Source organism: Coregonus lavaretus, assembly GCF_964263955.1.
Source record: "Coregonus lavaretus genome assembly, chromosome: 21".
Taxonomy (NCBI): Eukaryota; Metazoa; Chordata; class Actinopteri; order Salmoniformes; family Salmonidae; genus Coregonus; species Coregonus lavaretus.
The window spans coordinates 5,848,554-5,861,721 of record NC_140008.1 but is presented as its reverse complement, the minus strand read 5'-3'; the positions used below and the strand labels follow the sequence as shown (position 1 = coordinate 5,861,721).

Here is a 13,168-nt window from a genome sequence, read left to right as displayed (position 1 = left end):
CAGACCACCCTACCCAGCCCCTGTAGAAGACACCTGCTGCTGCCTGAGGAACACACAGGTCAATGGCTCCCAGCACTACCTATCAGGATGACATGTAGTGGAATAGCAAAACAACTGTCTCACTTACTAAAACTATGATAGTTCTCCCTCACTAGAACTAGTAACGTTTGAGTCTGACATGGAATATCATGCCTAACCCTAACCTGTCATAAATGTATTTACTGCCACAATATCCTCCCTACCCCCAATTCAGTAGTGGTCTTCAGTGAGGTGCACAGCTGCATGTTTCTGTCCTCCATGACTGGGAAAGGCCCAGAAGACCCTACATCCATCTCATTAGATCAGAACAGTATGGATCATCAGTGATTCATATTTCTTGTTTACATCCCAAAATATATTGTGTTCATTGTTTTCACAGCCCTTTATGTGATGAGAACAAGGACAGGTGTCACATGATGGATTAAAGATGTTTGCAGAATTTGACATAGTGATTCCCAACTTGACTTCTTTGACACATGCTATACAGTGGCTTGCGAAAGTATTCACCCCCCTTGGAATTTTTCCTATTTTGTTACCTTACAACCTGGAATTAAAATAGATTTTTTGTGGGTTTGTATCATTTGATTTACACAACATGCCTACCACTTTGAAGATGCAAAATTATTTTTTTGTGTGAAACAAACAAGAAATAAGACAAAAAAAACAGAAAACTTGAGCGTGCATGACTATTCACCCCCCCAAAGTCAATACTTTGTAGAGCCACCCTTTGCAGCAATTACAGCTGCAAGTTTCTTGGGGTATGTCTCTATAAGTTTGGCACATCTAGCCATTGGGATTTTTGCCCATTCTTAAAGGCAAAACTGCTCCAGCTCCTTCAAGTTAGATGGGTTCCGCTGGTGTACAGCAATCTTTAAGTCATACCACAGATTCTCAATTGGATTGAGGTCTGGGCTTTGAATAGGCCATTCCAAGACATTTAAATGTTTCCCCTTAAACCACTCAAGTGTTGCTTTAGCAGTATGCTTAGGGTCATTTTCCTGCTGGAAGGTGAACCTCCGTCCTAGTCTCAAATCTCTGGAAGAGTGAAACAGGTTTCCCTCAAGAATTTCCCTGTATTTAGCGCCATCCATCATTACTTCAATTCTGACCAGTTTCCCAGTCCCTGCCGATGAAAAACGGATGGTGTTCTCGGGGTGATGAGAAGTGTTGGGTTTGCGCCAGACATTGCGTTTTCCTTCATGGCCAAAAAGCTCAATTTTAGTCTCATCTGACCAGAGTACTTTGCATAGGCAGGATACCCAGGATGTAGACCACAGTTATCTGGCTGCTGTGGTGATGGCAGTAATCCTGGAGGATGTCCTGGGTAAACCCCAGGATGTAGACCATAGTTATCTAGCTGCTGTGGTGATGGTAGTAATACTGGAGGATGTCTTGGGTAAACCCCAGGATGTAGACCACAGTTATCTAGCTGTTGTGGTGATGGTAGTAATCCTGGAGGATGTCCTGGGTAAACCCCAGGATGTAGACCACAGTTATCTAGCTGCTGTGGTGATGGTAGTAATACTGGAGGATGTCCTGGGTAAACCCCAGGATGTAGACCACAGTTATCTAGCTGCTGTGGTGATGGTAGTAATACTGGAGGATGTCCTGGGTAAACCCCAGGATGTAGACCACAGTAATCTAGCTGCTGTGGTGATGGTAGTAATACTGGAGGATGTCCTGGGTAAACCCCAGGATGTAGATCACAGTTATCTAGCTGCTGTGGTGATGGTAGTAATACTGGAGGATGTCCTGGGTAAACCCCAGGATATAGACCACAGACCAAGGTTGGTTGAACCTCACAAAGCAGTCGGTCTATGAAGGAACAATATGTTTCTCTCATGATATTTTGACTATCAGGGATGGATTCAACAGTCTTAGTCAAGGGTTTCATAAAATGTGTTTTTATTTAATCAGGTACTTTTTCATATAGTACATTAACTGTTCTCACACACACACACACACACACACACACACACACACACACACACACACACACACACACACAGATACTCGTTAGTATGGTTTATGAGGACAATCAGTTTATAACATGGTTTATGGGGACACACCTTTCCCATGGTCCTATCAATGAAATGTAATGTTTTATGTAGAAGACACATCTGACTTCCGATTGGTTCATAGGATCATACTGAAGTAACATGTCTGTAAACACATGAGTTGATAGAATTCTCCTCACTCCTACTCTTGAGGAGGGCTGGATGGAGGGCAACTTCAACCTGAATACAAACACATATTGTCCACATACCCTCTCAGGTTGTACAACGCATTTAACACAACAGTTGTTTGGAACAAAATATTGACCCAACCGTTGTGTCAAATGCTTTGTATATCAGTGGTACAACCTGAGTCTGTATGGGGCCATTAAGGGGAAAATGACACTGAGTTTACAGGCTGGAATTTCAATCAAATTGAGATGTATAAAGTCACACATGATACAGCAGCTATGCATCAGCACACTGAACCCTCAACCCCTGATTGAGAGAAGAACCCAACAGTCTGCCTCCATTTTGACCATCATCTCCTCCAGTCTGACAACAGGAACTTCCTACCACAACCAATCATCACAACCTCTGAAAGAAAAACACGCCCCTCACACAAACTCAGACCCGTCAGAGCAAGAACTGAACGATGTCAAAGATCATCCATCCCCTACATGACTCAATTACTGAACGATGTCCGAGATCATCCATCCCCCACATGACTCAATTACTGAACGATGTCAAAGATCATCCATCCCCTACATGACTCAATTACTGAACGATGTCCAAGATCATCCATCCCCTACATGACTCAATTACTGAACGATGTCCAAGATCATCCGTCCCCTACATGACTCAATTACTGAACGATGTCAAAGATCATCCGTCCCCTACATGACTCAATTACTGAACGATGTCCAAGATCATCCATCCCCTGTATGACTCAATTACTGAACGATGTCCAAGATCATCCATCCCCCACATGACTCAATTACTGAACGATGTCAAAGATCATTGTATTATATGATATGATAATATATTATATCCATAGGCTACACTCAGTATAGTGTTAATGATGACTTTCAGCTAATTATCTTCAGTTTGGTGCCTAGTGAATACGACTCAGGTCTCTATGGAAACATCAATGTAAATTCACCTTAGGTTTTTACTCCTCACTTTCCCTTTCAGGTCCATAGGGTTTTGCTGCCCCCTGCTGGAGACTGGAGCACAAGGCAGTCCCTGGCTTTCTTTGGGCAGCTGGAGGATGAGGCCCTCCTCACCTGTTGTGACGGGTCCAACAAATATCCCCTGGTGAAGGCAGGGTCCTATCTCATCCAACGCTTCAATGACTCTTATGGGAGGCAGTGAGCATTTCCCATGTTAAGCTATGGAATTAATTGTACAGCATTGGATTGGTGTTGGCATGGGGTAGAGGGAGTTTACATATCCCAGTCATTTCCTTTTAAATCCATGAAGGGAAGTGGACAAGTTCACACTTAGAAAGGAGATAATAGTTCCACACCCCATGTGTCCTGATAACTACAGGAATGGAACCATATTGAGGTTGCCTTTCCCATGGTCCTATCAATGAAATGTAATGTTTTATGTAGAAGACACATCTGACTTCCGATTGGTTCATAGGATCATACTGAAGTAACATGTCTGTAAACACATGAGTTGATAGAATTCTCCTCACTCCTACTCTTGAGGAGGGCTGGATGGAGGGCAACTTCAACCTGAAAACAAACACATATTGTCCACATACCCTCTCAGGTTGTACAACGCATTTAACACAACAGTTGTTTGGAACAAAATATTGACCCAACCGTTGTGTCAAATGCTTTGTATATCAGTGGTACAACCTGAGTCTGTATGGGGCCATTAAGGGGAAAATGACACTGAGTTTACAGGCTGGAATTTCAATCAAATTGAGATGTATAAAGTCACACATGATACAGCAGCTATGCATCAGCACACTGAACCCTCAACCCCTGATTGAGAGAAGAACCCAACAGTCTGCCTCCAGATTGACCATCATCTCCTCCAGTCTGACAACAGGAACTTCCTACCACAACCAATCATCACAACCTCTGAAAGAAAAACACGCCCCTCACACAAACTCAGACCCGTCAGAGCAAGAACTGAACGATGTCAAAGATCATCCATCCCCTACATGACTCAATTACTGAACGATGTCCGAGATCATCCATCCCCCACATGACTCAATTACTGAACGATGTCCAAGATCATCCATCCCCTACATGACTCAATTACTGAACGATGTCCAAGATCATCCATCCCCCACATGACTCAATTACTGAACGATGTCAAAGATCATCCGTCCCCTACATGACTCAATTACTGAACGATGTCCAAGATCATCCATCCCCTGTATGACTCAATTACTGAACGATGTCCAAGATCATCCATCCCCCACATGACTCAATTACTGAACGATGTCCAAGATCATCCATCCCCTACATGACTCAATTACTGAACGATGTCCAAGATCATCCATCCCCCACATGACTCAATTACTGAATGATGTCCAAGATCATCCATCCCCTACATGACTCAATTACTGAACGATGTCCAAGATCATCCACCCCCTACATGACTCAATTACTGAACGATGTCCAAGATCATCCATCCCCCACATGACTCAATTACTGAACGATGTCAAAGATCATTGTATTATATGATATGATAATATATTATATCCATAGGCTACACTCAGTATAGTGTTAATGATGACTTTCAGCTAATTATCTTCAGTTTGGTGCCTAGTGAATACGACTCAGGTCTCTATGGAAACATCAATGTAAATTCACCTTAGGTTTTTACTCCTCACTTTCCCTTTCAGGTCCATAGGGTTTTGCTGCCTCCTGCTGGAGACTGGAGCACAAGGCAGTCCCTGGCTTTCTTTGGGCAGCTGGAGGATGAGGCCCTCCTCACCTGTTGTGACGGGTCCAACAAATATCCCCTGGTGAAGGCAGGGTCCTATCTCATCCAACGCGTCAATGACTCTTATGGGAGGCAGTGAGCATTTCCCATGTTAAGCTATGGAATTAATTGTACAGCATTGGATTGGTGTTGGCATGGGGTAGAGGGAGTTTACATATACCAGTCATTTCCTTTTAAATCCATGAAGGGAAGTGGACAAGTTCACACTTAGAAAGGAGATAATAGTTCCACACCCCATGTGTCCTGATAACTACAGGAATGGAACCATATTGAGGTTGCCTTTCCCATGGTCCTATCAATGAAATGTAATGTTTTATGTAGAAGACACATCTGACTTCCGATTGGTTCATAGGATCATACTGAAGTAACATGTCTGTAAACACATGAGTTGATAGAATTCTCCTCACTCCTACTCTTGAGGAGGGCTGGATGGAGGGCAACTTCAACCTGAAAACAAACACATATTGTCCACATACCCTCTCAGGTTGTACAACGCATTTAACACAACAGTTGTTTGGAACAAAATATTGACCCAACCGTTGTGTCAAATGCTTTGTATATCAGTGGTACAACCTGAGTCTGTATGGGGCCATTAAGGGGAAAATGACACTGAGTTTACAGGCTGGAATTTCAATCAAATTGAGATGTATAAAGTCACACATGATACAGCAGCTATGCATCAGCACACTGAACCCTCAACCCCTGATTGAGAGAAGAACCCAACAGTCTGCCTCCAGTTTGACCATCATCTCCTCCAGTCTGACAACAGGAACTTCCTACCACAACCAATCATCACAACCTCTGAAAGAAAAACACGCCCCTCACACAAACTCAGACCCGTCAGAGCAAGAACTGAACGATGTCAAAGATCATCCATCCCCTACATGACTCAATTACTGAACGATGTCCGAGATCATCCATCCCCCACATGACTCAATTACTGAACGATGTCCAAGATCATCCATCCCCTACATGACTCAATTACTGAACGATGTCCAAGATCATCCATCCCCCACATGACTCAATTACTGAACGATGTCCAAGATCATCCATCCCCTACATGACTCAATTACTGAACGATGTCCAAGATCATCCATCCCCCACATGACTCAATTACTGAATGATGTCCAAGATCATCCATCCCCTACATGACTCAATTACTGAACGATGTCCAAGATCATCCACCCCCTACATGACTCAATTACTGAACGATGTCCAAGATCATCCATCCCCCACATGACTCAATTACTGAACGATGTCAAAGATCATTGTATTATATGATATGATAATATATTATATCCATAGGCTACACTCAGTATAGTGTTACTGATGACATTCAGCTAATTATCTTCAGTTTGGTGCCTAGTGAATACGACTCAGGTCTCTATGGAAACATCAATGTAAATTCACCTTAGGTTTTTACTCCTCACTTTCCCTTTCAGGTCCATAGGGTTTTGCTGCCCCCTGCTGGAGACTGGAGCACAAGGCAGTCCCTGGCTTTCTTTGGGCAGCTGGAGGATGAGGCCCTCCTCACCTGTTGTGACGGGTCCAACAAATATCCCCTGGTGAAGGCAGGGTCCTATCTCATCCAACGCTTCAATGACTCTTATGGGAGGCAGTGATCATTTCCCATGTTAAGCTATGGAATTAATTGTACAGCATTGGATTGGTGTTGGCATGGGGTAGAGGGAGTTTACATATACCAGTCATTTCCTTTTAAATCCATGAACGGAAGTGGACAAGTTCACACTTAGAAAGGAGATAATAGTTCCACACCCCATGTGTCCTGATAACTACAGGAATGGAACCATATTGAGGTTGTCTGCTTTCTACAGTCTCCCGAGTGGTGCAGTGGTCTAAGGCACTGCATCACAGTGATAACTGGGCCACTAGAGATCTTGGTTCAAATCCAGGCTCTGTCGTAGCCGTCAGCGACCTGGCGGCGCACAATTGGTCCAGGGTAGGGGAGGGAATGGCCGGCAGGGATGTAGCTCAGTTGGTAGAGCATGGTGTTTGCAATGCCAGGGTTGTGGTTTCGATTCCCATGAGGGCCAGTATGAAAAATATATATAATATAATATGCCATTTAGCGGACGCTTTTATCCAAAGCGACATACAGTCATGTATATATATACATGCACTAACGGTAAGTTGCTCTGGATAAGATTGTCTGCTAAATGACATAAATGTGTATGGTTTGAGAGAGAGAACATCAGGTAAAGTTCTGGGGGATGTCAGCCATGAAGTTGTCTAAACACAACTGGAATATAATTTGTTTGTGATTCATTGTTAATGGATTTTCAATTAGGAACACAGGGGAAAAACCTAACACAACAACACACATAACACACAACCAATAAAAACAAAGGGGGAGGAAACCACTAAAATCATTACCATATTGTCATTTTCTAATGACAGGGAGAAAACATGTAAAATCTAGAAGACTACTTTAGATCTGGTCAAAATAAGCCTAGTGCACTACGTAGGGAACAGGGAGAGATTTGGGACAGAGACAGTAACTCCTGGATGGAAATCTTCATTCTAATGACAGTGAGCAAATCTCAAATCTCCAATCTCCAACCTATTCCCTATGTAGTGCACTACTTTAGATCTGGTCAGAAGTAGCCTAGTGCACTACGTAGGGAACAGGGTGTCATTTGGGCCAGAGTCAGTAACTCCCCTGGGTATGAATTCTCTCTCTATCTTATCTGTCTTCTATATTATGTTCTCCTCTCCTCCTCTCTTCTCTCCTCTATTCACTCTATTCTATCATCCACACCACATGCCAGCTTCAACACAATCCATTTACAAGTTAAAGACACACCTTGGAATAAATAGCAAAGGAAAACTACTACTATATGTATCTTTTATTTCCCATCACCATAAATCATATTTAATAACTGAACAGTAGCAGACCTAACTTCATCTGTTCCTGACTCTGGGTAGTGGATTAAAAAGACCATCAATCTCCAATGATATTAAAGTACAATTCTGAACATTACTGATATACTGAGTAGCAAGTCAAGATGTCTGATGGGTTTTTATTGTTTGGTTAATATCACCACCTGCTGGACAGGTTTAATATTGCTTGACTGAGCAGTATGGGAGAATTAAAGATGCCAAACTTAGGGCCGGTTTCCCGGACATCTCCATTGAACATGCTTTTTAGTCTAGGACTAGGCTTCATCTGTGTCCGGGAAACCTGCCCATATAGTTTAAGTAGAAAGTAAGTTATTCCAACTTGTAGTGGGCTGACTAGTCCTTGGTAATTGTCTGTTTGTTCCTGGACCATTTTCCATGCAGCTCCAGGTGACAGAGAACACATCAATATGATTAATGTCAATGTACAAGATTGAAACATTGCACAAATATGAATGCATTTAATTGTAATTCATAACATCTTCTGAAGATCAAATCAGTCAAATAATTGTACATAAAACAGAGCAGAATGAATCATCACATCTGGGGACCATCAACACTAGCATGACTAGTATCTATGTGGACCCTACTACAGTTTAACCAGCTCAGCAGCACCAGAGAAAAGACTATCAATAGAAACCCCAGGATAGAGGGGCTGAGTGAATGTGGTCTGGACTCTGTGGAGGAGGGTCATTGTGTCAGAGACACTGTAGAAGGACAGAGTACCTGCCTTGTGATCCAGGTACACTCCTACTCTGGAGGACTGAGGGCCTGATACTTTAGTCTCAACATTATTGTGTATGAACCAATAACCACCACTAGAGCACACTAAACTAAAGGACTTGTCAATGTGTCCAAATCTACCACCTGTCTCTGTTCTGCTGATGTCTTTATATGAGACTGCTGTAATAACAAACCCCCCACTCCACTCCACCTCCCAGTAACAGCGTCCAGACAGACCCTCTCTACACAGAACCTGATAGGTGTTTGTGAATCTGTCTGGATGAAAAGGATATGGTTGGACTTGGTCTGTACGTGTCACCTTTCTGTTCCCTTCAGACAGAGAGAGGAGTGTGTGTGCTGTGTTTGGGTCCAGTGTGAGCTGACAGGAATCTGGGAGAAGAGCAGAGCAGAGACCAATGAGGGGAGTTAGAACAATAAGTGAAGTCAGATACTGTATCTACCCTGTCTTTGATTAGAGCACAGCAGAGATCAAATCAGAGAAATATGAGGAGTCAGATAGATACCCAGTCTTTGATTAGATCTACTATTGCTATATATTTCTAGAGGGATTGTTAGGAGTGTCAGTAAAAAGAGACTGTTAGTTACTTCAGAATAAAGAGACTCACATTGTAAGAACTGTTCTCTGGTCTTGGGCTCTGGAGGCAGTACAACCTCCACTATATTCACTACAGACACACAAACACATTCACAGAGAGAGGTAATGTTATCATCACACCATATTCCACATGTATATGACTAGTAGGGAACTTTCAATGGTCTAAAGTTGATGTTCTTATTATTTTCAACACACCTGTAGTGGAGATCTTGGTCCATTCTCCTTTAAGGACGTCTTCTAGTGTCTCTCTCAGTTCAGAGACAGTCTTACTCACATCTCCAAAGTACTGAAGAGGACGGACAACGATGCTGGGTAAGTCTGAAGATACACTGGTACCGGAGAGAGACTGATAACTCTGGAGAGAGAGAGAGAGAACAGAACCAAATGATTGATAGTTTTAGTTTGATATCACATGTATCAAGGCAGTTTATTTACCTGGAGGAAATGGATGTGATCCTCTGTGTGTGAGAGCTGCTCCAGCTCAGTGCTTCTCTTCCTCAGCTCAGCTATCTCCTGCTCCAGTTGCTCCAGGAGTCCTTCAGCTTGACTCACTTGAGCCTTCTCTTGGGCTCTGATCAGCTCCTTCACCTCAGAGCTCCTTCTCTCAATGGAGCGGATCAGCTCAGTACAGATCTTATCACTGTTCTCCACTGCTGCCTGTGCAGAGCGCTGTTAAGAGAGAGAGAGAGAGAGAGAGAGAGAGAGAGAGAGAGAGAGAGAGAGAGAGAGAGAGAGAGAGAGAGAGAGAGAGACTGACTTGTCTTACTTTAATGAGCCATCCTCATTACACTAACACCCCCACCCCTAAAAGGTGACACCACAACCTCTACACAATCACATTATCCAGTACCCAACACCACAGTACAATACACCATCCAGCACCACATTCCAACCGTCCATCCAACCCCTCCTCTCCAGCTGTACAGACAGCCCCCCTGAGCCCCCATACCTCCTGAAACATCTCCACACTGTTGATCATTTTGTACAACTCAAACTCAACCCTAAGGCGTCAACAGTAATGGCATTACCCTGGCAACACAGAAAAAACATGATGAACAGTCTGTCATTGCAAAAAACGGACACCCCTCCCCAACTCCCAGGTCAACCCGAGCCAACCAGCTATTGGTGTCCAGGGCTCCATGTAATACCCTCCACTGGAGGACCCCTGACCTTTCCAGCACTGGGAGCTTATAGAGCACCCTCCACCTATACCCTGCCACTGATGCCCCTTCACTCCCGCTAAGCTCCTGATGTGTCTAAACTTGACACTGAGGGTGTACAGCACCTTACCCCCCACCTCCTCAAACTCCCCCAGGCTCAGAGTGTTAAAAGTCAGTAAGTCCTCCGGACTCTCCTGCCAGTCCCCAGTCTCTGCTGTCACTTGCAGTGGTGGAAACGGTGGTGGCCCCTCCTCAGGCTGCTCCAGCCCCCTCCTCACTGGGTCAGGCAGAGCCTCCTGGACCTCCCCCATGACTCTCTCCAACAGCAATTCAGACACCTCTGGTCGACAAAAATGTATTTTTCTAGTAAATTAATTGTCAAATTCATCAACCAGCACAGAGCCACTCTGCCTTCTCAAATAAGTAGCCAACTCAACAAGCCCCGCAAAAAGCTTGTGCCGTCAGCGGCAGCGAGCACTCTGCCTTCTAGCACAAGCGGGGGGCATGTTGAGGTACATTTTCTAACCGCGATGGTTGCATGATTTATTGGTGGGCTGGAATATATGAGATATTAAGATGATGTCATAATGCATGTTTACTAGGGTTGAGGTTAGCTCATCTGACTAGTGATTATTTGCAAAGTGAAAAGAGTTAAGGCTAAAATAGGTTATAAGTAGGGTTAGAGTTTCTGTATAGCACTTTGTGACATCTGCTGATGTAAAAAGGACTTTATAAACACATTTGATTGATTGATTGTTAGGTTTAGGGTATTTAAAGAAAAAAAAATGAATAGGTTTATAGCTCTCTTGCTCCTCCCTGTGGCCTTCTGTGGGTACTACATACCTCATTCACGACACTTGCTAGGCTCATTATCTGAGGTAGCAACTGTGTCAGATCTATAAAGAACAGTAGTTTATAGAACAGTAGCAGTGGGATGCTCAACCTCACAGCCTCTCAACCTAACCCAATAAGATGATGACCATTTTTTACGCTGTATATCCAAAGGCATCTCACCTGCCTCCACCAGTAAGGCACATACAGATGTTGATATAAATGCACCAATACATATCCTTAAAGCTATATACTGGATTATGTCTTTGCCGCTGTTCCATAAAATATACACTCATACTCAATTGTCGTCCTGATCAGAGCTCTATAAATATCCATCAACGATTGTCTGTCAGCACCCCATTCATAACCAGAGACCCACACAACCAACTACTGCAAAAGTGATGGAATGAGAGAGAGAGAGTCATCGTTACAACACTGTACATAGCGTAATATAATATTTCTTCTTCTTTGGAGTTTAACGGCGGTTGGTATCCAATATGTTGCATTACCGCCCCTAATGGACTATAATATCAATCAATTTTACTTGGTGATACAACATGGGAAAAGGGGAAACTATAATAATTTTAAAAAACACTCTTCCAACTAACCCTACACATTAAATACCCAGTACCCCATTCAACTAATTTGACCCTTTCTGATCCTGCACCATGCCAACGGCCTGGGAGGACGGGACACCACCACTCAACACATCCTGTAACTCTTCTGAAGTCAAATCTTATACGGCCAAATACTTCTCTGCAGCTGCCACCACAACATCCATTTTCTGTGATTTACGTTCCATTTGTGCGGTACAGTTGATAACCATTGCTATGAACGCTAAGAAGCTAACTTTACTAAAGCATATATCACTCGTTGGCCTATCCCTCTGTGCTGGGACAGATCTACTACTCACAGGGATCCTCTCACGATCTCTCACCCTTGACCCATCCTCCTCTACTTTCTTCACTGTCTCAGCATACGACACCTTCTGTACTACTCTGACTCTAGCCACCTCAACCTGCCTCTCTCGCACCGGACACTTTCGATCCCCAGCAACATGGGCATCCCATCAGTTGACACACAACTTTATCCACCGAAACTACACAATCCTCTATCCCATGCCCTCCTGCACACTTCCCACATCTTGGAATCTCCCTCCTACAAACTGCTGCAACATGATCATAAACGTTGCACCTTAATCAGTGCAGTGGATTCGGCACAAAAGCTCTAACATGATAACTGATATATCCTACCATGACTTTGTCGGGTAAAGACTCAAAACTCAAAAGGACTGACAGTGACTCCTCTGTTTCACCACGCTCACCACCGGGTCTGCGTTGCACCAAACGGCGGGAATTACAAACACCAGGAATCTTCAACTTGAATTGCTCCACCTCCACACTTAACGCTACCCCAGAAATCACTCCTTTCAATGGTGCCCTGTTCCTAAGAGCAAAGCAAGAAACAGATCTTGACCCAAGTTGCGTGACACGGAGCGCCCACTCCCTCTGGTCAGAAGAAACACAAACAAATATCCCAAGTCCACTACAGGTTACCTTCACTGATTCAACTGCACGCAACTCCTTTCCCACCCACCCTGAAACTACAAATGGATCTGCCAAAAGGAATGGATCCACGTTCTCCTACAATGTATCTCCTACTGCACCAGATTCTTCTTTATCATGTCCATTGATGCCAGGCTCTGGTTCTGAGCTCATCACCACACCTTCTACCTCACTTAACTCTCCCTCATTCATTTCCATTTCACCTCCAGAACTCAGTCTGCCGAATGGCTCACTCTGTTTTCACTTGAATTATAACATTAGAAATGTCTCTATTACTTCGAAACGTTTGTGAGTGTAACGTTTACTGTTAATTTCTGATCATTGATTTCACTTCCGTTTATTATTTATTTA

The 13,168-nt window shown here is 43.6% G+C and overlaps 1 protein-coding gene across 1 annotated transcript in view; it reads right to left on the bottom strand.

Annotated features, from left to right (window-relative positions):
- Positions 1-8,511: 8,511 nt before the first annotated feature.
- The window catches only part of LOC311148719 (tripartite motif-containing protein 16-like), a gene marked incomplete at both ends in the record, with an annotated part of 28,326 nt that continues 23,669 nt past the window's right edge, over positions 8,512-13,168 (bottom strand). Inside the window, 4 exons of the mRNA XM_084185696.1 lie at positions 8,512-9,035; positions 9,272-9,331; positions 9,457-9,616; positions 9,697-9,930. Of these exons, the coding sequence (XP_084041822.1) occupies positions 8,512-9,035; positions 9,272-9,331; positions 9,457-9,616; positions 9,697-9,930 (978 nt within the window). The remainder of the gene's footprint in view (positions 9,036-9,271; positions 9,332-9,456; positions 9,617-9,696; positions 9,931-13,168) is intronic.